The 24769-nt window shown below is 48.2% G+C and overlaps 1 protein-coding gene across 1 annotated transcript; it reads left to right on the top strand.

Moving 5' to 3' along the window:
• Positions 1-384: 384 nt before the first annotated feature.
• On the top strand, positions 385-24660 carry LOC311148711 (tripartite motif-containing protein 16-like; the record flags this gene model as incomplete). The annotated part of the gene is made up of 6 exons (XM_084185690.1): positions 385-966; positions 1389-1484; positions 23184-23417; positions 23542-23701; positions 23827-23886; positions 24123-24660. 6 exons carry the CDS (start codon positions 385-387, stop codon positions 24632-24634), a joined length of 1644 nt encoding a protein of 547 aa, XP_084041816.1. The 3' UTR covers positions 24635-24660.
• Between the last annotated feature and the right edge of the window lie 109 nt (positions 24661-24769).

Raw genomic sequence — 24769 nt, forward strand, 5'->3', positions numbered from 1 at the left:
CATTTAGCAGACGCTCTTATCCAGAGCGACTTTCAATTAATGCAAAATGTGAACCTCTATTTTAAAAAATGGTACAAAAGAGTATTTTGTATTTTGAAAATAAAAATACATTGGAGTGTAGTTCAGCCCAGTGTGATTAAAATGACAAAATACTCAGAAGTAGTTAAAATACATATTTCATATAGATGTAACATAAATACTAACCATCTCTGGCTACTACCCAACACTCTGTCACATTTCCTTATCAAATAAACCACACCCCCTCTACATACAGAGTACACTGTTAAGTAGGAAGCCACTTCCTGTCCTCTGGTGTAGAGTTTCATGAAACACAAAGTAATCTTTGACACTGCCATTGATTAACCTACGGGAGAGAGCACCAAAATGGCAGAGAATCAGGGCCTGTTCCATTGCTCCATCTGTCTGGATCCACTGAAGGATCCGGTGACTACTGCCTGTGGACACAGCTACTGTATGGACTGTATTAAAGAAAGCTGGGATCAGGATCGTCTGAAAGGGGTCTATAGCTGTCCTCAGTGCAGAGAGACCTTCACTCCAAGGCCTAATCTGAGGAAAAATAACATGTTGGCTGAAGTGGTGGAGAAACTGAAGAAGACAGGACTCCAGGCTGCTCCCCCTCCTGCTCTGTGCTATGCTGGACCTGGAGATGTGGCGTGTGATGTCTGCACTGGGACCAGAAAGCAGAAAGCCCTCATGTCCTGTCTGGTGTGTCTGGCCTCTTACTGTGAGACTCACCTCCAACCTCACTATGAATTTCCTGCTTTCAAGAACCACAAGCTGGTCAAAGCCACCCCACAACTACAGGAGAAGATCTGCTCTCATCATGACAAACTGCTGGAAGTTTACTGTCGTACCGATCAGCAGTGTATCTGTTATCTGTGTACAGTGGATGAACATAAAGGCCATAATACAGTGTCAGCTGCAGTAGAGAGGACTGAGAAACAGGTAAGACCAGAACTACTTGTTGGTGACTGTCTGATAAACAAATAAATAAAGATACAGTAGGAACTAAGGCTGTTTGAATATGAGATCATTCAAATGATATCGATGCACGGCAGAACAAATATGAACACAAACCTTCAGTATATTGGGTTTGCTCCAAATGTATCACCATTTTCTAAAGTCAAACAACATTATCATTCCGAATGCCCTTTTATGAGTCCAAAGTTCAGCCTCAACCCCTTGATACATGTACGCCTACCATAAAACTATAATCATTCACATAACAACATAATAATATAAATTCACACAGACTCTTCCTCAACATTTTAATCCCTATCTTCTATGGGCCCTATGTCACATTACTATACTATTGATCTAGTGGACAAATAAAGCTTGATAGCTCATTGAAGAGTGATTCTCCACAGAAGCAGCTGGGGATGAGTCAGCAGAAGGTCCAGCAGAGATTCCAGGAGAGAGAGAAGGAGCTGAAGGAGCTCCAACAGGCTGTGGAGTCTCTCAAGGTGAGTATTGTTGACCAGAGGAGACACACCATTTCACTTCTCTCCTCCTGTCAGAGAGAGGGAGAGAGACAGGCCTCTATCTAATCCCGCTGACCCCACTGTTGGAAACCGGACCCCTTTCAGAGAACACACGGCTTAATGTAACTGACGGGATATGAACCCGGGTCTACTGTGGGAGAAACCAACATCTTGGGGGTTCGATCCCCGGGACCACCCATACGTAAAAATGTGTGCACACATGACTGTAAGTCGCTTTGGATAAAAGCGTTTGCCAAGTGGCATATTATATATTATTATGTTACACAAGAGGAGATTCCCTACTGGGCCGACACTGATTTTAAAGTCACAAGTGGGGCTACCTCATCACATAACCATGAGTAACCATGAGTGACTCATGTCCGCTATACATTAACAGAGCTCTCTCTCTCTCTCACTCTCTCTCAATTCAATTAATTGGGCTTTATTGACATGGGAAACATGTTACATTACCAAAGCAGGTTAAATAAATAATAAACGAAAGTGAAATCAATGATCAGAAATTAACAGTAAATGTTACACTCACAAACGTTTCGAAGTAATAGAGACATTTCAAATGTTATAATTCAAGTGAAAAAAGAGTGAGTCAGACCGAGTTCTGGAGGTGAAATATAAATGAATGAGGGAGAGTTAAGTGAGGTAGAAGGTGTGGTGAAGAGCTCAGAACCAGAGCCTGGTTCAATGGACATGATAAAGAAGAATCTGGTGCAGTAGGAGTTACATTGTTGTAGAAAGTGGATCCATACCTTTTGGCAGATTCATTTGTGGTTTCAGGGTGGGTGGGAAAGGAGTTGGGTGCAGTTGAATCAGTGAAGGTAACCTGTAGTGGACTTGTGATATTTGTTTTTTGTTTCTTCTGACCAGAGGGAGTGGGCGCTCCGTGTCACGCAACTTGGGTCATGATCTGTTTCTTGCTTTGCTCTTAGGAACAGGGCACCATTGAAAGGAGTAATTTCTGGGATAGCATTAAGTGTAGAAGTGGAGCAATTGAAGATGAAGATTCCTGGTGTTTGTGATTCCCGTCGTTTGGGGCAACGCAGACCCGTTGGTGAGCGTGGTGAAACAGAGGAGTCACTGTCAGCCCTTTTGAGTTTTGAGTCTTTACCCAATAAAGTCATCGTAGGATATATCAGTTATCCTGTTAGAGCTTTTGTGCCGAATCCACTGCACTGATTCAGGTGCAGTGTTTATGATCATGTTGCAGCAGTTTGTAGGATGGAGATTCCAAGATGTGGGAAGTGTGCAGGAGGGCATGGGATAGAGGATTGTGTAGTTTCGGTGGATAAAGTTGTGTGTGTCAACTGTTGGGATGCCCATGTTGCTGGGGATCGGAAGTGTCCGGTGCGAGAGAGGCAGGTTGAGGTGGCTAGAGTCAGAGTAGTGCAGAAGGTGTCGTATGCTGAGACAGTGAAGAAAGTAGAGGAGGATGGGTCAAGGGTGAGAGATCCTGAGAGGATCCCTGTGAGTAGTAGATCCATGCCAGCACAGAGGGATAGGCCAACGAGTGATATATGCTTCAGTAAAGTTAGCTTCTTAGCGTTCATAGCAATGGTTATCAACTGTACCGCAGAAATGGAACGTAAATCACAGAAAATTTATGTTGTGGTGGCAGCTGCAGAGAAGTATTTGGCCATACAAGATTTGACTTCAGAAGAGTTACAGGGTGTGTTGAGTGGTGGTGTCCCGTCCTCCCAGGCCGTTGGCATGGTGCAGGAGCAGATAGGGTCAAATTAGTGGAATGGGGTACTGGGTATTTAATGTGTAGGGTTAGTTGGAAGGGTGTTTTTTAAAATTATTATAGTTTCCCCTTTTCCCATGTTGTATCACCAAGTAAAATGGATTTATATTATAGTCCAGTAGGGGCGGTAATGCAACATATTGGATACCAACCGCCGTTGAACTCCAAAGAAGAAGACATTTTAAATTACGCTATGTACAGTGTTGTAACGATGACTCTGTCTCTCTCATTCCATCACTTTTGCAGTAGTTGGTTGTGTGGGGTGCTGACAGACAATCATTGATGGATATTTATAGAGCTCTGATCAGGACGACAATTGATTATGAGTGTATATTTTATGGAACAGCAGCAAAGACATAATCCAGTATAAAGCTTTAAGGATATGTATTGGTGCATTTAAGTCAACATATGTATGTACCTTACTGGTGGAGGCAGGTGAGATGCCTTTGGATATACAGCGTAAAAAATGGTCATCATCTTATTGGGTTGAAAGGCTGTGAGGTTGAGCATCCCACTGCTACTGTTCTAGATGACTGTTGGGAATATACTAGTAGACAAGGTAGTGGTTTTGGTTGGACAGTTGGAAAGCTTGCTGATGAGAGTGGTTTGAGGGAGTTGGAGGTTGGCCCTTCTGTGGTGATAGGGGATGTTCCTCCATGGTTACTCCCAGACCCTGTTGTTGATCTAACCTTGGTAGAGAAAAGGAAAGATTGGTCAGAAGTCAGTGATATAGTGAAACTGGTTGACAATTACATTGGTGAAAGTTTTTATGCGTTTTTAATGCTTTTCACAGATGGATCCAAGGACCCAGATAGTGGGCTCACAGGAGCAGGCGTTTACGTTCCTGAATTTGATGTGCAGATATGTAGAAGACTAACAGATGAACTGTCAGTATACTCAGTTGAACTGTTGGCGATAATAGTTGCCCTCCAGTGGGTGGAGGACGTACAACCTGTTAGAATTATAGTATGGTCAGATTCTCTATCTGTATTGAATAGTTTATCATCTGGTAAATCTAATAGGAGTGACCTGCTATTGGAGGTATTCATGTTATTATGGAGAATTGAGAGAATGGGTTTAGTAGTGAGATCCAGCATTTATATGCCCTCCAAAGAAAGGTCGGTGGACCAAGATTCAAAGGTCAGATTAGAAAGGAAGAGATGGTGTTTTCTTGATTGTGCTTAGAACATTGTACATTGATCTCGTCATTACATCTGGTTGGCAAGCATGTGAATGGTTTGTGTCTGGAAGGTATGGTCGATGAAACGGTGGAACATGTGTTGTTATATTGTTGTAAGTATGTTGAAGAGAGGGAAAGATTGAAGTGTAGGGTCATTGAGGTTGGACGATGTTGGGGGGGTTTGGAAGGGATTTTGGGGATGGGGGAGGGTCTATTAGAAGTTAGTAGGGCTCTTCTTTATTTTCTCAGAAGTACTGAGTTAGGTAGGATTTAGAAATGTTGGAAACTGTGATTGACCACACACTCCAGCACAGTAGGTGGCGGCATGCACCTATAACGTTGGTTTGTGGACCGCCATTATATCATAGAAGAAGAAGTTGGTTGTGTGAGAGATTTGTGGTTCTATATCGTGGAGCTCCGCCCCATTAGGGATCTCTGCTCCTAGTGGTTTACCCTCTGCCCTAAGGCAGCAACAGCCTGAGACAAAATTATGCACACACCTGCAGCCAATAGGAGTACAGGTGTCTCTATAAGAGGGGATGCCTCCCCTCAATCAGCCTCCCTTTATCTTCAGCGACTGGACTAGACTGAAGAAGCCAAGAAGAGACGAAGAAAAGAAGACTCAGGAAGAACCCGCCATCGATGAGCCAGCCATCGACGTCTTCTAAAATGAGCACTCCTGGAGATTTTCCACCCCCAAAAGCCCTTTTCAGGGCTCAGTGCCGATGCACCTCCATGGCATTTACGGACCCCCACGACCTCTGTTTCGTGTGTTTGGGGCCGCAGCATGCCAAGGACGGGACCGGCAATCCCCCTAATTGTTCCTCCTGCGCCCTCCTTCCTATGAAGGAGAGGAAGCAGCGTTGGGCGTTCTTTAGGGAGGATATCCCTTTAGAGGATGTGCTGTCTCTACTCGCCTCTGCTTCAGAGGCGTCGTCGGACAGTGCAGACTCAGAGGATGACAAGGAGAGAGACGCAGAGATGGATGTTCCAATGGAACAATCCGACCCTCTGACGCCAACCTTCAAGACCCCCTTCCCTTTGGGGAGTGAGAGGTCTTATGGCTCCTTGGGCGACGACGACACGGGCTCTGACACGTCAGTAGCCCTGTCCTTCGCAGCGGCCTCTCTGCGTTCAGACTTCCCTGGACTCATTGAGAGAGCCGCTAATCGACTGGAGATAGCGCTGCCCCCTGTTCCCCCCCCTGTGGAGGTTGATATGATGGAGGGCGGCCCTTACTCTCGACCAAGAAAGGCAGCGGAGCCACTGGCTCCTGCTATGCCTTCTCTTGGTAAGTATGTCGAGGGCTCGTGGGAAGCACCCCTGGCGGCGCGTTCGCCGGCCAGGGTGTACTCCCCATTCACGAGAGTGGCTGGACATGAGTGGGCTGCCAAGGGAATCCCTAGACTCGAGAGCGCCATGGCGGCGTATCTAGTGCCGGGTTCGAGTCTCTGGGCGGCCTCCAAGAAAGCCACCTTGCCAGTGCAGAAGGACAGACTCACAGCACAGCTGGCTGAGAAGTCTTTCACGCTGGGAGCCCAAGCTGTGTCAGCAGCAAATAACATTGCTCTCCTCGCGGCCTCCCTATCCCGTCTAACAACGGGAAGGTCTGAGTTGACCAGCGAGGAGGTTGAAGAGGCGTCCAGGATTTCTGGCGCTATTCTTCATCTGACACAAGCGTCGGCGATATGCGCAGGCCGGTCCATGGCCACTTCGGTGGTCATGGAACGTCACCTCTGGCTGTCTATGACGGCCATGAAGGAGACGGACAGAGCCTCGCTGCTGAACGCTCCCCTCTCTAGCGAAGGCCTCTTTGGGGTCACCGTTAAAGAGGCGACGGAGCGATTTGCTAAGCTTGACGAGTATAGGAAGCACCTGGCTAGACACCTGCCATTGGCAAGGAAGCCTAGCCAGGCGCCTGCTAACCCACCACCCTCTAACGCCCCCAGTAGAACTACAGGGGGGCGACGGGCCAGGCGACAGACGCCGACCACTGACAGCAGGCGAGCGGGCTCGGCCCCCCCAGCGGCGACAGTGGTTGCGACGATTCCGCCGGCGAGAGAGTTCGTCATGAAACCGTCCTGGCAGCACCAGAAGGGCAGCCAGAAAAGACGACGCCCATGACGGGACGAGGGGAAGAGGACGGATGACGGCTCGGCGCTGGACGCAATAGAGCCCACTGTTCCCCCCCACCCCATTGTTCAGGGCGTGGAGGGAAATGATTGTTCATGTTTGAATAAGAGTTGGCTCCTACTGACATTGTCACAAAAGAGCCCCTATTCCATGACACGTTGCAAAACGTTCAGAGTACTTCACGCCTCATGATTTTCTCCCACCATCCTGAGTGTAGCTCAACCCACCGAAGGTGCGTAGTTGAACACACACAGGAGAGGAAGGAGAAAAGGGCAGCAAGGCGTAGCCTTAGCTCACTAAATAAATACCTTACACTACAGACTCCTAGGAGCACTGTAGTAAAGGTCTCACATAGCAGGCAGCTGTCTCAGTCTAAGTATGGCATGAAGACGCAGCCGCTAGCTGGGAATGACGCTTTGCCTCAGGCTAATGCCTCAGTCAGCGCAGTTCAGACCCGTGCGACGTTCACGGAGGGCCGAAATACTAGAGTTACAGGTGTAACCTATGTATTGGCGCCCCCGGTTAATTCAGAACGTAACAATACCCACTACTCTGAGTACAGCTCACCACACCTAGAGTGTGCAGTTGAGCAATCTCATGAGACTAGTGAAAAATAGGTATTGTGGCGCCACCTTGTGGTACCAGTTAGAGACCACACTTTCCAGACTCTTATGAGTACTGTAGTGGACGGCTCTCATGGCAAGCAGCAGTCTCGGTCAGACAATGGCATGACGACGCAATTGCTATCCGGGGAAGGCGCTCTGTCTCAGGTTAATACCTCAGTCAGTGCAGCTCAAACCCGTGCTACGTTCACGGAGGGCCGGAATACTAGAGTTACAGACGTAACTGACGTATCAAGGCCTCCGATTCTCTCAGAAAGTGCTGATTTTTCCTCTCCCTTTCGAGGGGGGCCCGCCTTGGGCTATTCCACCAACCCAGTGCTGGGGAATAGCGGCGGCGAGGGCCATAGAGGAATACAGGTCCTTCCTACTGAATGCACCACAGCTTTGTGCGCGCCCGCTTTCTCTGCATTGCTGACAGTGGCAGCGAAGCTGTACCCTCTCACGCTGGCTAGAACAGACGTTGCAGAAGGGTTATGCCCTCCAATTCCATCGAACCCCACCCCCGTTCAGGGGAGTGGTAGAGACGGTGATGAAAACGCCGGAAAAGTGGCCGCTCTGATGTCAGAGATTACGGAACTTTTGGCGAAGGAGGCGGTCACAGTAGTTCCCCGGGAGCAAAGGAACAAGGGGCTATATTCGCCCTACTTCCTAGTGCCCAAAAAGACGGGGGGAGTGAGGCCGATTTTGGATTTACGCATTCTCAACGAGAGCATAACCAAACGGCCCTTCCGAATGCTGACGACAAAACGTCTAATGGAATTTGTCCAGAAAGGAGACTTTTGTACAAGCATAGACCTAAAGGACGCGTACTTTCATGTGCCGATACAATCGCGTCACATGAAGTTTCTGCGGTTCGCCTTTCAAGGGGTGGCGTACGAGTTCACGAGGATGCCATTCGGGTACGCCCTGGCACCTCGAACGTTTTCCAAATGTGTGGAGGCGGCATTGGAACCGTTGCGTCGTCAGGGGAATCGGCTATTAGCCTACCTAGACGACCTGCTTGTTCTCGCCCCGTCAGCAGAGCTGGCGTTCACTCACACGACACAGACAGTGATGCATCTCACACGTCTGGGGTTCGCTGTGAATTGGAAAAAGAGCGCGCCCTGGCCCAGTCATCAGATTGTCTACCTGGGGTTACAGCTAGACACTGTAATGATGAGGGCTCGAATTTCGGACCCTCGAAGGGTAGCATTGTTGCTAGCCCTGAGGAAGTGTCGTCCGAATCACACGGTGACGGTGCTGTCGATCATGTCACTTTTGGGTCTCATGTCGTCAGCCCACTCTGTGGTTCCGCTGGGACTTCTGCACATGCGCAGAATACAGCGATGGTTCGCCCAACTAAGACTAGACCCAGTGCGTCAACGTCATCGGTTGGTGGTGGTTCCTCTCTCGCTAAGAGAAGACCTGGACTATTGGAGGAATCCGAGCGTTCTCACGCACGGAGTCCCGATGGGCAAGGTGTCATCCTACATTCCAGTGTTCACAGATGCTTCTCTGACTGGATGGGGAGGGACATGTCAGACTCAAGCGATAGGAGGTGTGTGGCCTCAATTGAGCCGTCACATAAACCTCTTGGAGTTGGAAACGGTTCGACTGGTTCTGACCCACTTCGCGTCTACCCTTCGGGGTCGCGATGTGCTGGTCTGGTCAGACAACCGGACCACAGTAGCTCACATAAATCGGCAGGGAGGAGTCAGGTCTCCTGTTCTCCACCGGGCGGCAGAGGAATTGTGGCTGTGGGCTCACAAGCACCTTCGCTCGTTGAGAGCAGCACATATTCCGGGCTACTTGAACGTAGGAGAAGACCTCATGTCAAGAGGGGGTCCTCAAGACGACGAGTGGTGTCTGCATCCGGACATTGTTCTCCAAATTTGGGAACAGTTCGGGAGAGCCGAGGTGGATCTATTCGCGTCACGCGTGAAGTCGCAATGTCCCCTATGGTTCTCTCTGAGGGAACAGGACGAACCACCACTGGGAAGAGACGCATTCGCGCACTACCCGTGGCCGAGAGTTCTTCTGTATGCATTCCCTCCGCTGTCTTGCATTCTCCCACTGCTAGCCAGGGTGAGATCAGGAGGGCTGCCAATAATATTGATAGCCCCCGAACGACCAGGGGCTCCGTGGTTTGCGGAGATGAGTCAGATGTTGATTGTGCCACCTTGGCCAATTCCACATCGACGGGACGCGTTGACCCAGGCGGGGGGCTCGATAGGGCGGTTGCCCATAATCGGCCAACCACTGAAGGCTTGGTTCCTGAATGGGACAGGTTGAGGCACCGTGGGTTATCTGATGCAGTGATCAGAACCATACAGGGTGCACGAGCCGGTTCCACTTCTAGGATGTATACCAGCAGATGGAACGTTTTTTCACGATGGTGTGACACACAGGGTGTGGACCCCATGAGCTGTCAGGTTGAGAGTGTGCTCTCTTTTCTGCAGTTTATGTTTGATAGGCAGAAATCGCCCTCCACCATTAGAGTGTTTGCAGCGGCGATTTCAGCTGGTCATGAGGGTTTTGGCGGAACGAACGTGTTTAGCCACCCTCTAGTGAAACGTTTCTTATTGGGAACGCGGCGGCTTAGGCCAATGCCTAGAGCTACGCTGCCCCAGTGGGATTTGGCTTTGGTACTCGAGGCGCTATGTAAGTTGCCGTTCGAGCCATTGAATCAAATACCCCTTAAGATGCTGTCTATCAAGACGGCACTGTTGCTCGCTTTGACTACCGCTAAGCGTGTCAGTGATTTGTGTGCTCTGTCGATGAGACCCGACTGCCTTGCCATTAATGGCGATCTGAGCAGAGCGGTGTTACGTCCTAACCCGGCTTTTGTGCCGAAGGTTATTAGCAGTTCATATAGATCACAGACCGTGGAGTTGTGGGCTTTTCTCCCCCTCCTCATAGGGAGAGGAGTGAGGAAAAGCTTCATTGCTTGTGCCCAGTGCGCGCTTTGGCGTGCTACGTTGAGCGCACAGCAGCGATTAGGTCATCGCCTCAGCTGTTTGTGTGTCACGGTGCGGCAGCACTAGGTAGACCACTTTCAAAACAGCGATTGTCTCATTGGATTTGTGAAGGCATTGAGACAGCTTACGAGGCAGCGGGGCGACAATTGCCTCAGGGTATCAGAGCTCACTCCACTCGTGGAGTAGCAGCTTCTACTGCCCTTTTCAGAGGAACAGGGGTAGAGGATATTTGTAGAGCAGCGTCATGGTCGACGCCGTCTCCATTTATCCGTTTCTATCTCTTATATATGTCTTCTAACTCTTTGGCTCGATCTGTACTCAGCGTGGCTGAAGGGAGATCTTGAGCAAGAAAGAGAGGAAAAGCAGGACTGTGGACACAGGTTTCCATCAGGTCTGCTTTGGTTAGGAAGACGTGTTTTTGATAGATATGCTTTCTAACTCTTTGGCTCGGTCTGTACTCAGCATAGCTGAAGGAAGATATTGAGCTAGGAGGAGAGGAAAAAGCAGGACTATGGACACAGGTTTCCATCAGGTCCGCTTTGGATAGGAAAGCATATCTTGTGGCATGACTCCTGACTGACAGGTTCAGCACAGTAGAGGCATGTATTGATTTGACAGAATGTGAGGTCATCTATCTGCTTGTTCAGTTTAGTATGACCCATGTTTTGTTCCTGCCCACTAATCTTTGGGATCCATTGAGTGAGTGAGGCGGTCTACCGTGTACACAATGTAGAGTGACACTTGGTGTCATTCTATTAGTGGTCGGTAGTGTTTTCACAGGATATTGAGGCACATCTATCTGCTAGTACAGATTAGTATGGCTTCTATTCTGGTGATCTGCCCACTAGTCATTGGCATTGCCATTGGACTAGGTGGGGCGGGTCTTTAACCGATGACGCGGTATATTGTGACGCCCGTATGGGTTTTTAGTTGCAGTACTGCGGGAATTGGTTGCAGCCATTGCTAGGCCTGACCTATTCATTTTTAATGGGAAGTGTTAGGCTCGGCAGGGAGTACATTTTGGAGCGCTATGCTCCGCCTTAAACCACTAGGAGCAGAGCTCCCCTATGGGGCGGAGCTCCACGATATAGAACGATTAGTTACCGGAGTGTAACTCCAGTTCTATGAGTGGAGTGGAGCCCCATAGGACTTAAGGCCCTGCCGACCCTCTCTAGTCTCGCTGAAGATAAATATCTCGGGAGGCTGATTGAGGGGAGGCATCCCCTCTTATAGGGACACCTGTACTCCTATTGGCTGCAGGTGTGTGCATAATTTTGTCTCAGGCTGTTGCTGCCTTAGGGCAGAGGGTAAACCACTAGGAGCAGAGCTCCCCTATGGGGCTCCGCTCCACTCATAGAACTGGAGTTACACACCGGTAACCAATCGTTCGTGAGGAGGGCTACTATTCTTTTTATTTTGGTTCTTGCGTATTTTATGAATGTATTTTCTCATGGTGGAGGGTTTGTTTATTGGTTTCCACTGTTTATCGTTTAGGGTTGAGGGGGGATTAGGGGTGGTTTGTTAGGGCGGCGTGATGGCCTCAACCAAGTGGAGAAGAAACGCTGTCGCTTCGGGTGCGTTCCGGAGAAAGGTGTGGAGGAAGTTTTGCTCATGGTCGGCGAACAGGTTGGAGCGGAACATCTGCACTCTGCATCCAGAATGAACAAGGCGGTGGTTGTGTTAATAAAAAATGTTTGTCTTGTTGCGAGTGGGATTTTTGTGAGGGGTGTGTTGGTGCTGATTTCGCCTCTTTCGACAAGAGTTGTGGTGGCTAATCTGCCTCCATTTATTACTAACGAACAGACCGCAAGTAGTTGGTTAGTTTTGGTAATTTTGCAAGTGGTTTTCGTGTGCTCTCGGCTGGGTGCCAAGCGGAAACCGTTAAACATGTCTCTTTTCGTAGACAAGTGTTTGTTTCTTAACAAACGTCAAGGTTACACAGGGGAGGGGTGGAACGCAGGGTTTGTTAGCACAGATAGTTTTGGGTGTTTCTAGTGTGGGGATGTAGGGCATAATGTTAGTGCAGACAAGCGCGACCAGCCGGCAGCGGGGGCTAGGACTAGGCTGGACACAATACATTTTTAACGCCTTTTTCTAATAAAACTACTTCATTACATCCGCCATGGAGCCCAGTTTCATAATATTACCATATGTCCCAGATGCTTGCCGTAGTTTAGAAATAATAGGGCATGTTTCACCCTGCCAGCTCCTATTAGTTGTTTTGAGCTCTGTGGCACCAACTCGCCTAATGAAAGTTCTATTCCCAGCCCATTGTTCTGCATCACAATGCCAGCTTCACTATTGTTGGTAATGAGACCAGCCCGTATTAACATTGTAGCATTGTAACAAGGTTGTAACATTGTAACAAGGTTATGACTACTTGGTGAGGAAACTCACTGTTCACCTGGGTACACCTTGTGGTGACCCACAGTGCTACGTATGGTTGGCGCATAGCAATCAAACATTAAACATTTTCTGGTCACGGTTAATCATATTTTCTTTCAGAAAAAGGTGTATAACCTAAACAAAACGCATGTCTGTCCTCTTTTTCAAGATGCGGCCGATTTAAACAGCCAGAATATTTTTTTTCAATTAAGAAATAACCTTTTAAAATTTGTTTTTACATTTATTGTTTCTATATTACTGCTGGGTAATTTGATATGCGTCGAAATCTGTAAGTTCGTAGGCATTGAATTGAGCGAATGCTGCGCAGGTTCACTGAGTTGTAAACTAAATGGATAGGTGTAGCTCATTGATTTATAGATCTGACACAGTTGCTAACTCAGAAAATGAGCCTAGCAAGTGTCGTGAATGAGGTATGTAGTACCCACAGAAGGCCACAGGGAGGAGCAAGAGAGCTATAAACCTATTCATTTTTTTTGTTGTTGCTTTAAATACCCCAAACCTAACAATCAATCAATCAAATGTGTTTATAAAGTCCTTTTTACATCAGCAGATGTCACAAAGTGCTATACAGAAACTCTAACCCTACTTATAACCTATTTTAGCCTTAACTCAAACCCTAACCCTAATTCTAGGGTAGGGTAGCCTAGAACACGTTTAGAAACTATTTTAGTAATAATTTTATATTAGTAAATATCATTATAGTACTAAATAGCATTTATTGTTATTTTTTAAATAAAACCTATGTAACCTTTTATTAGTCATTTTATTATATGTATTATTGCAAGGCAGAACACTTGATAAACAACACATTTGTTTTATTTTTTAAATGTGGTTTGAACTGGGTGTGACCTAGTAACCTCTATGTGAAAGTCCAGCAATTGGCATGTCATAGGTGGGGCAGGTTTGAGACTGATCTACAGAATTAATTAGAAAAATACACTTTATTTCTCAGCTGCCTCACCAATGTCTTTACGTGAATTAATAACTTTTAATTGCTAAATGTTTCCAATAGATGGCTGCATAAGACCACAAAGCATCAGTTATAGGCTACAAGCATAAAATAGCAGGCAACCAAAGACTATGTCCTATGATTTTCTAAAAAGGTCAGTCATTACTTTACAGTTAGCTATATATCTCGTATTAGGCCTGTGTTGCTTTTGGGAGAGCAACAAAATATTAACTCTAGCAGGTATTGAACCCCAGCCAAATAATCCCTAGTCAGATGTGCTAACCTCAACCCTAGTAAAAATGCGTTATGACATCATCGTAATATCTCATATATTCCAGCCCACCAATAAATCATGCAACCATCGCGGTTAGAAAATGTACCTCAACATGCCCCTCGCTTGTGCTAGAAGGCAGAGTGCTCGCTGCCGCTGACTGCACAAGCTTTTTGTGGGGCTTGTTGAGTTGGCTACTTGTTCGAGAAGGCAGAGTGGCTCTGTGCTGGTTGATGAATTTGACAATGAATGTAGTAGGAAAATACATTTTTGTCGACCAGAGGTGACTGAATTAATGTTTGCGCTTTTTAATAATCGTTATAGTAATGAGGTGTAATTTTAAAACATGAGCATAAAAACAGGTAATAATAAACATGAATCATCATTTTATTACTTCACAGTAATGTGTTTTCAGTCCCTCTTGTGTTAGCAGTGTGGAAAGGGACAGTAAAAAGCTCAGGCAGGAGTTTTCCTGTGAGGTGGAGTGGTGGTGTATCCAGGGAGAGAACTAAACTAATCTTCTGTAATGTCATTCGTGGTCTTATGCTGCCATCTATTGGAATTATTTAGCAACTGCAGTAGCACTGAATAAAGTGTATATCCTTACTAAGTGTATCCTTACTAAAGTAGTAATTACTCAAAATTGAGGTGTGGATGTTTACTTTCTACACCAGTTGTTATTTATAACTTATTTTTTTCTGTTTCGTCCTAAGAACAGATTGTGGTGGTAAAATAAAAAGGTAGACATTTTTTGGTGCCATTTAGAGAAAAATTGAATTCTAAGGATCATTCCAGTCAGAAGAGGCTCAGTGATGGTTCGCTTCAATTAATTTGCTTTGGCCTCAGGCTAGTGTTCCAGCTCAGCCAATGTGCATTGGCCGTTTTACAGCCTTCAGTGAATTTTGACTTGTTCTGTTGTCCAGCCTACTAGGACTCAGGGGACAGAGGCTGGGTCTAGCTCTGCTAGGGGGCAGGCTACTGGAGGGGGTACCAGGAGGGAGGAGAGTAGAGCAGGGTCAAGTGGTGGTGGTACCAGGAGGGAGGAGAGTAGAGCAGGGTCATCACATGGAAGGTGACTCAAGGTGACTCAGGGAGGTTGTTGGATAGGGGGCTGGGCTGTTATCCGGTGGTTACATACTAGCGTGTCGCCCTATTCATGCCATTTTAACAGTAACATTTTAATCAGAAATGTTAATATATATGCTTTATGTCATGGAGTAGACCTCAAACAGCAATTGCGCAAAAACAAGGGCTCTATTTCAATATTTTGATTTCATGGAAAAAGTATAGACTGTGGCTTTAATTTAGTTTGATTTGACACTTTTGCGACTATTCCATTGGTTCCATGGTACCAGGCAAACTAAATCAAACTTTCTCTCTGGCTTGTGTATTTAAAAAAACTAAAAACTAAATTATGTTTATTTAAATTGCAGTAGCCTAATACTAACGTTTTATCAAACAACTCTAATGTCCACTTTGAATGTGAACAAATAAATGTCTGATCATGATCGTATCCATTCATCCGATCTCAGACTGAAAAGCCATGCTTACTCATCCATGCCTCTGTGAATGCCATGCCATTGATGTTGTGCTAATGGGTCAGTCTCTCCTGTGAATGCCATGCCATTGGTGTTCTCTCCTGTGAATGCCATGCCATTGGTGTTGTGCTAATGGTTCAGTCTCTCCTGTGAATGCCATGCCATTGATGTTGTGCTAATGGTTCAGTCTCTCCTGTGAATGCCATGCCATTGATGTTGTGCTAATGGTTCAGTCTCTCCTGTGAATGCCATGCCATTGGTGTTGTGCTAATGGGTCAGCTTCTCATATGGTGTTGAGTAAAGCTTAACCATGTATTAGATCGTAGGTAGGTAGTTAGCTGTAGTTAGGTATTGTATTTATTATAGGTTAGTATTGCTGTTATTGTAGGTTTCCGTACGTAATTGTAGGTTAGTATCGAAGCACGAGGCTAGCTAGCTAGCGGGTAGCTACTGGTATCGATTAGCAGCGCTGGAGAGCTGTTTCCAATGTTAATGTATTCCTAGCCATCGTTTAATTTTTGCTGCGTTATGCGCTATGAAAGGAACTAGACACGGACTTGAATTATCTGTTTAGTGTGCTAACACACTCCTGGCAGTTTGTTGTAACCAAGTATTGATGCTAAATTGTGTGTTAATGGATGCTAGCTTGCAAGTTAGCTACGGCGTCATAGCTAGGAATCGTGGGTTGTTGTGGGTAGGTACTGTGTCTTGGCAGTGCCGGCTGTAGCACGAAGCGAGCTACCTAGCCGTTTTTTCGCACAGAGTCAGAGTCAACACAATAGCCATTGTGTGCCGGGTGTAGCACGAAGCTAGCTAGCTAGCCGTTCTTCAAACAAAGTCAACACAGTGGCCATTGCTAGCTTCCCAACATGACCAGCTAACTGTACGGTAGTAGCTAAATACAATATACTTGTCCTAGCTAGCCAACGTCTAATCATTGCTGCGTCATGAAAGGAACTTGACACAGACACGAATGATCTGTTTAGTGTGTTATCACACTATTGGTGGTTTGTTGTGACCAAGGGTTGGTGCTATACGGTGTGTTATTGTTATTGGATGCTAGCTTGCTAGTTAGCTATGGTGTCATAGTTGAATAAAGTGGGCTGAGTCTATTCCTTTAAACATTGAACCGCTGTGGTTCACAACAATTCTGATTTCTAAAGGTGGAAGTTGGGAGAGTTTTTGTTCGGGTGGTTCAGTGAAACAATTTTAGTTTCTGAGGTAGAAGTTTTTTGGTGAGGGAGGCCCTGCTCTCTCCGCTCCCAGATGCTTAGCTCATTTCATTCCGATCTCCTCTGCATTTTTGTAGCCATTCTCTCCTCTCTGCACAGGCTACACAAACGCACCACACCGCGTGGCTGCTGCCTCTCTAACCTGGTGGTCCCTGCACGCACCACCCACGTGGAGTTCCAGGTCGCAGGCAGCCTCTGGAACTGCCGTTCTGCTGCCAACAAAGCTGACTTCATCCCAGCCTATGCCAACCTCCAGTCCCTCGACTTCCTGGCGCTGACGGAAACATGGATCACCACTGAAAACACTGCTACTCCTACTGCTCTCTCCTCGTCTGACCATGTGTTCTCGCATACACCGAGAGCATCTGGTCAGAGGGGTGGTGGTACAGGAATCCTCATTTCTCCCAAGTGGACATTCTCAATTTTTCCCCTAACCCATCTGTCTATCTCCTCATTTGAATTCCATGCTGTCACAGTCACTAGCCCATTTAAGCTTAATATCCTTGTCATCTATCGCCCTCCAGGTTCCCTTGGAGAGTTCATCAATGAGCTTGACGCCTTGATAAGTTCCTTCCCTGAGGATGGCTCACCCCTCACAGTTTTGGGGGATTTCAACCTCCCTATATCCACATTTGACGCATTTCTCTCTGCCTCCTTCTTTCCACTCCTCTCCTCTTTTGACCTCACCCTCTCACCGTCCCCCCCTACTCACAAGGCAGGCAATACGCTTGACCTCATCTTCACTAGATGCTGCTCCTCTACTAATCTCACTGCAACTCCCCTCCATGTCTCCGACCACTACTTTGTTTCCTTTTCTCTCTCGCTCTCCTCCCACACTACTCACTCTGCCCCTACACAGATGGTAATGCGCCGCCGCAACCTTCGCTCTCTCTCTCCCACTACTCTCTCCTCCTCCATCCTATCATCTCTTCCCTCTGCTCAATCCTTCTCCCTCCAATCTCCTGATTCTGCCTCCTCAACCCTCCTCTCCTCCCTTTCTGCATCCTTTGACTCTCTTTGTCCCCTATCCTCCCGGCCGGCTCGGTCCTCCCCTCCAGCTCCGTGGCTTGATGACTCATTGCGAGCTCACAGAACAGAGCTCCGGGCAGCGGAGCGGAAATGGAAGAAAACTAAACTCCCTGCCGACCTGGCATCTTTTCACTCCCTCCTCTCTACATTTTCTTCATCTGTTTCTGCTGCTAAAGCCACCTTCTACCACTCTAAATTCCAAGCATCTGCCTCTAACCCTAGGAAGCTCTTTGCCACATTTTCCTCCCTCCTGAATCCTCCCCCCCCCCCCCCCCCCCTCCTCTCCCTCCTGAATCCTCCCCCCCCCCCCCCCCCCCTCCTCTCTCTCTGTGGATGACTTCGTCAACCACTTTGAAAAGAAGGTTGACGACATCCGATCCTCGTTTGTTAAGTCTAATGACACTGCTGGTCCTGCTCACACTGCCCTACCCTATGCTTTGACTTCTTTCTCCCCTCTCTCTCCAGATAAAATCCTGCGACTTGTGACTGCAGGCTAACCAACAACCTGCCCGCTTGACCCCATCCCCTCCTCCCTTCTCCAGACCATCTCCGGTGACCTTCTCCCCTACCTCACCTCGCTGATCAACTCATCCTTGACCGCTGGCCATGTCCCTGCCGTCTTCAAGAGAGCGAGAGTTGCTCCCCTTCTCAAAAAAACAACACTCGACCCCACTGATGTCAACAACTACAGACCAGTATCCCTTCTTTCTTTTCTTTCCAAAACTATTGAGCGTGCCGTCTTTAGCCAACTCTCTTGCTATCTCTCTCAGAATGACCTTCTTGATCCAAACCAATCAGGTTTCAGGACTGGTCATTCAACTGAGACTGCTCTTCTCTGTGTCACGGAGACTCTCCACACTGCTAAAGCTAACTCTCTCTCCTCTGCTCTTGTCCTTCTAGACCTGTCTGCTGCCTTTGATACTGTGAACCATCAGATCCTCCTCTCCACCCTCTCCGAGCTGGGCATTTCCGGCGCGGCTCACTCCTGGATTGCGTCCTACCTGACCGGTCGCTCCTACCAAGTGGCGTGGCGAGAAGCTGTCTCCGCACCACGTGCTCTCACCACTGGTGTCCCCCAGGGCTCAGTTCTAGGCCCTCTCCTTTTCTCCCTATACACCAAGTCACTTGGCTCTGTCATATCCTCACATGGCCTTTCATATCATTGCTACGCTGACGATACACAACTAATCTTCTCCTTTCCCCCTTCTGATAACCAGGTGGCGAATCGCATCTCTGCATGTCTGGCAGACATATCAGTATGGATGACGGATCACCACCTCAAGCTGAACCCTGGCAAGACGGAGCTGCTCTTCCTCCCGGGGAAGGACTGCCCGTTCCATGATCTCGCCATCACGGTTGACAACTCCGCTGTGTCCTCCTCCCAGAGTGCGAAGAGCCTAGGCGTGACCCTGGACAACACCCTGTCGTTCTCCGCCAACATCAAGGCGGTGACCCGATCCTGCAGGTTCATCCTCTACAACATTCGGAGAGTACGACCCTGCCTTACACAGGAAGCGGCACAGGTCCTAATCCAGGCACTTGTCATCTCCCGTCTGGACTACTGCAACTCGCTGTTGGCTGGCCTCCCTGCCTGTGCCATTAAACCCCTACAACTCATCCAGAATGCCGCAGCCCGTCTGGTGTTCAACCTTCCCAAGTTCTCTCTCGTCACCCCCCTCCTCCGCACACTCCACTGGCTTCCAGTTGAAGCTCGCATCCGCTACAAGACCATGGTGCTTGCCTATGGAGCAGTGAGGGGAACGGCACCTCTGTACCTTCAGGCTCTGATCAGTCCCTACACCCAAACGAGGGCATTGCGTTCATCCACCTCTGGCCTGCTGGCTCCCCTTCCTCTGCGGAAGCATAGTTCCCGCTCAGCCCAGGCAAAACTGTTCGCTGCTCTGGCACCCCAATGGTGGAACAAGCTCCCTCACGACGCCAGGACAGCGGAGTCACTCACCACCTTCCGGAGACATTTGAAACCCCACCTCTTTAAGGAATACCTGGGATAGGATAAAGTAATCCTTCTAACCCCCCCCCCCCAAATTTTAAAGTGGTTATCCCACTGGCTATAGGGTGAACGCACCAATTTGTGAGTCGCTCTGGCTAAGAGCGTCTGCTAAATGACGTTAATGTGCCCTTGAGCAAGGCACTTAACACTAATTGCTCCTGTAAGTCGCTCTGGATAAGAGCGTCTGCTAAATGACTAAAATGTAAAATGTAATGTAATGTCAAGTGGTGGTGGTACCAGGAGGGAGGAGAGTAGAGCAGGGTCAAGTGGTGGTGCGCAGGCCGTAGAGAAAGCGGTGGTGGGGAGGGTTGCAGCTGGGCTACATGAGCTGAGGCAGGTTTCTGTAGTAACAGAGACTCCGGTGGGCGAAGGCTTGGTGGGCTCATCCCAGGAAATATTGCCTGTCATTGGGGAAGAGGCACTGATCAGGGGGGAAGCGCAGGGGGGCAGAGACTGGGGAGGAGGAGGACAGTACCTTGCCAATGGAGGATGGAGCAAGAGAGGGGAGGTGAGTCTGCGGGAGCGGAGGACAAGGCGGTCTCATTTTCAGACGGCTCATCGCATCCAGAGCTGACAGCCAGTCAAGCTGAGGGCCCAGTATATACGGTGAGAGAACTTTCTAAGTTCCTGATGGAGACTAAAGGGGAAAAAGAAGGTTCTGCTGGAGTCTTATTTGATTGATCCTGGAAGCTTTGTAAGGTCAGTACAACACGTGATGAAGAATGAGGGGTTTAGTGTCCTCTCACCCAGGAAGCGGTATAGGCTGAGAAAATGGGTCATGGGTTCTTAAGGGCATGTCTTCAGAATCTGCTTAAATTGATGTTTTTTTCTGGCATGGCGGCAATATGGGCTTCTCTACTGGTTTCTGATTGTGGGGATTTCCCTCCCACCTCTTATGGAGATTTCACGGTTAGACTTCCTTAACATGAACGGCGGCAGAGACTGGGGGAATATGTCAAACAAAAACATTTAAACGTGATTTTTTTGCAAGAGACACACAGTGATGTGATTAATGAAGTGTATTGGAGGTCTGGTGTAAGGGGGCGCAGGTGCTGAGCCATGACACAAATCTTAGTGCAGGGGTAGCAAAAGAGGTGTGTAAGGGTAGGTTGTTAGTGGTTAGAGCCAAAATCAATGACCTTGTCTTTGCTTTCCAAAATGTGTCTGCACCTAGTACAGGGCTCAGTTCTCTGTTTCACCAGGGCCCAGGCAAGTGTCCTATTGGAAATTCCATGTAAAGCTCTTCCAAGATGTCACTTTTTGCTCAAGCTTCCAAGGCTTTTGGGAGAGGTGGGGACAGCAGAAGGGGGAGTAACTTCTGTTGTGGGGTAGATGAGGGAGCCTGATGGGTGGCTAACTTCTGTTGTGGGGAGATGAGGGAGCCTGATGGGTGGGTAACTTCTGTTGTTGGGGAGATGAGGGAGCCTGATGGGTGGGTAACTTCTGCTGTGAGGAGATGAGGGAACCTGATGGGTGGGTAACTTATGTTGTGGGGAGATGAGGGAGCCTGATGGGTGGGTAACTTCTGTTGTGGGGGAGATGAGGGAACCTGATGGGTGGGTAACTTCTGTTGTGGGGGAGATGAGGGAACCTGATGGGTGGGTAACTTCTGTTGTGGGGGAGATGAGGGAACCTGATGGGTGGGTAACTTCTGTTGTGGGGAGATGAGGCCGCGGCTGTGGAGTTGTACTCTGATTTATAGAGGGCATAACTCTGTGATCCTGGGTGTTCTCAGGTTCTGCTCACAGACCTTTCCAAACTCTCTCTGTCACAGAGAAATCAAATTGACATTTCCCTGGCCTTTCACAAACTCTCAGCTGCCGTCTCTCAGACGGTCTGCCTCTGATTTTTTTTTTAAAAGGTCTGGGAAATTATTGGACAGGACGTGTGTTGCTACTGTACCCTACGGAGGTGGGCTGGAGGGAACCAGCATGTGCTCTGTTGAGGAGTGCTGGTGGTTTGGGGCTGGATCAGCAGCTCTTCATTAACATTTAACATTTAAGTCATTTAGCAGACGCTCTTATCCAGAGCGACTTACAAATTGGTGCATTCAACTTAGGATAGCCAGTGGGACAACTACATCTCGATCACAATAAGTACATTTCTTTAAACAAGTCAGTGCTAGCAGGTGAAATAAGTCAGGTGTTAGTTTAGACAAAAGACAGTGGTAGTAAAGGGGGGGTAGAAGGATAAATATTATACTATTGCAGGTATTCCTTAAAGAGGTGGGGTTTCAAGTGTCTCCGGAAGGTGGTCAGTGACTCCGCTGTCCTGGCGTCGTGGGGGAGCTTGTTCCACCATTGGGGTGCCAGAGCAGCGAATAGCTTTGACTGGGCTGAGCGGGAACTGTGCTTCCGTAGAGGTAGGGGGGCTAGCAGGCCAGAGGTGGATGAACGTAGTGCCCTCGTTTGGGTGTAGGGTCTGATCAGAGCCTGAAGGTAAGGAGGTGCCGTTCCCCTCACAGCTCCTTTGGCAAGCACCATGGTTTTGTAGTAGATGCAAGCTTCAACTGGAAGCCAGTGGAGTGTGCGGAGGAGCGGGGTGACATGAGAGAACTTGGGAAGGTTGAACACCAGACGGGCTGCAGCGTTCTGGATAAGTTGCAGGGGTTTAATGGCACAGGCAGGGAGCCCAGCCAACAGCGAGTTGCAGTAATCCATACGGGAGATGACAAGTGCCTGGATTAGGACCTGTGCCGCTTTCTGTGTAAGGTAGGGTCGTACTCTGACTAGCAGACCTGCGGCTGCCGGGGGGTGGAAAACCCCCCAAGAGTCGGCACAGCAGGCGGGACAAACGTCTCTTAGGCTGCTGGAGAGAGTCATGGGGGAGGTCCAGGAGGCTCTGCCTGACCCAGTGAGGAGGGGGCTGGAGCAGCCTGAGGAGGGGCCACCACCGTTTCCATCACTGCAAGTGACAGCAGAGACTGGGGACTGGCAGGAGAGTCCGGAGGACTTACTGACTTTTAACACTCTGAGCCTGGGGGAGTTTGAGGAGGTGGGGGGTAAGGTGCTGTACACCCTCAGTGTCAAGGTTAGACACATCAGGAGCTTAGCGGGAGTGAAGGGGCATCAGTGGCAGGGGGTTGTGGGGGCTGAGAGCATGGCAGGGTATAGGTGGAGGGTGCTCTATAAGCTCCCAGTGCTGGAAAGGTCAGGGGTCCTCCAGTGGAGGGTATTACATGGAGCCCTGGACACCAATAGCTGGTTGGCTCGGGTTGACCTGGGAGTTGGGGAGGGGTGTCAGTTTTCTGCAATGACAGACTGTTCATCATGTTTTTTCTGTGTTGCCAGGGTAATGCCATTACTGTTGACGCCTTAGGGTTGAGTTTGAGTTGTACAAAATGATCAACAGTGTGGAGATGTTTCAGGAGGAATGGGGGCTCAGGGGGGCTGTCTGTACGGCTGGAGAGGAGGGATTGGATGGACGGTTGGAATGTGGTGCTGGATGGTGTATTGTACTGTGGTGTTGGGTACTGGATAATGTGATTGTGTAGAGGATGTGGTGTCACGCAATGTGCTTTTAGGGGTGGGGGTGTTAGTGTAATGAGGATGGCTCATTAAAGTAATACAAGTCAGTCTCACTCTCTCTCTTAACAGAGCTCTGCACAGGCAGCAGTGGTGGACAGTGATAAGATCTTTACTGAGCTGATCCGCTCCATTGAGAGAAGGCGCTCTGAGGTGAAGGAGCTGATCAGAGCCCAAGAGAAGGCTCAAGTGAGTCAAGCTGAAGGACTCCTGGAGCAACTGGAGCAGGAGATAGCTGAGCTGAGGAAGAGAAGCACTGAGCTGGAGCAGCTCTCACACACAGAGGATCACATCCATTTCCTCCAGGTAACTCAACTGCCTTGATACATGTGATATGAAATTAAAACTCTCAATCATTTGGTTCTGCTCCCTCTCACTCTCTCTCTCTCTCTCTCTCTCTATCTCTCTCCCTCTCTCTCTCTCTATCCAGAGTTATCAGTCTCTCTCCGGTACCAGTGTATCTTCAGACTTACCCAGCATCGTTGTCCGTCCTCTTCAGTACTTTGGAGATGTGAGTAAGACTGTGTCTGAACTGAGAGAGAAACTAGAAGACGTCCTTAAAGGAGAATGGACCAAGATCTCCACTACAGGTGTGTTGAAAATAATAAGAACATCAACTTTAGACCATTGAAAGTTCCCTACTAGTCATATTCATGTGGAATATGGTATGATGATAACATTCCCTCTCTCTGTGAATGTGTTTGTGTGTCTGTAGTGAATATAGTGGATGTTGTACTGCCTCCAGAGCCCAAGACCAGAGAACAGTTCTTACAATGTGAGTCTCTTTATTCTGAAGTAACTAACAGTCTCTTTTTACTGACACTCCTAACAATCCCTCTAGAAATATATAGCAATAGTAGATCTAAGCAAAGACTGGGTATCTATCTGACTCCTCATATTTCTCTGATTTGATCTCTGCTGTGCTCTAATCACAGACAGGGTAGATACAGTATCTGTCTTAACGTATTGTTCTAACTCCCCTCATTGGTCTCTGCTCTGCTCTTCTCCCAGATTCCTGTCAGCTCACACTGGACCCAAACACAGCACACAAACGCCTCTCTCTGTCTGAAGGGAACAGAAAGGTGACCAATACAGGCCAAGTCCAACCATATCCTGTTCATCCAGACAGATTCACCAACTACAGTATGGTTCTGTGTAGAGAGGGTCTGTCTGGACACTGTTACTGGGAGGTGGAGTGGAGTGGGGAGGATGTTGATACAGCAGTCTCATATAAAGACATCAGCAGAACAGGGACAGATGGTCCATTTGGATACAATGACAAGTCCTGGAGTTTAGTGTGCTCTAGTGGTGGTTATAGGTTTAGACACAATAATCTTGGGACTAAAGTATCAGGCCCTCAGTCCTCCAGTGTAGGAGTGTACCTGGATCACAAGGCAGGTACTCTGTCCTTCTACAGTGTCTCTGATACAATGACCCTCCTCCACAGAGTCCAGACCACATTCACTCAGCCCCTCTATCCTGGGTTTTGGCTCTCTGGGACTGCTGAGCTGGTTAAACTGTAGTAGCGTCCACATAGATACTAGTCATGCTGGTGTAGTCTATAGCTGAGCTGGTTAAACTGTAGTAGGGTCCACATAGATACTAGTCATGCTGATGGTGATGGTTCCCAGATATAATACTCTGTTTTTCTGTACAAT

This window comes from Coregonus lavaretus, assembly GCF_964263955.1.
Source record: "Coregonus lavaretus genome assembly, chromosome: 21".
Lineage (NCBI taxonomy): Eukaryota > Metazoa > Chordata > Actinopteri > Salmoniformes > Salmonidae > Coregonus > Coregonus lavaretus.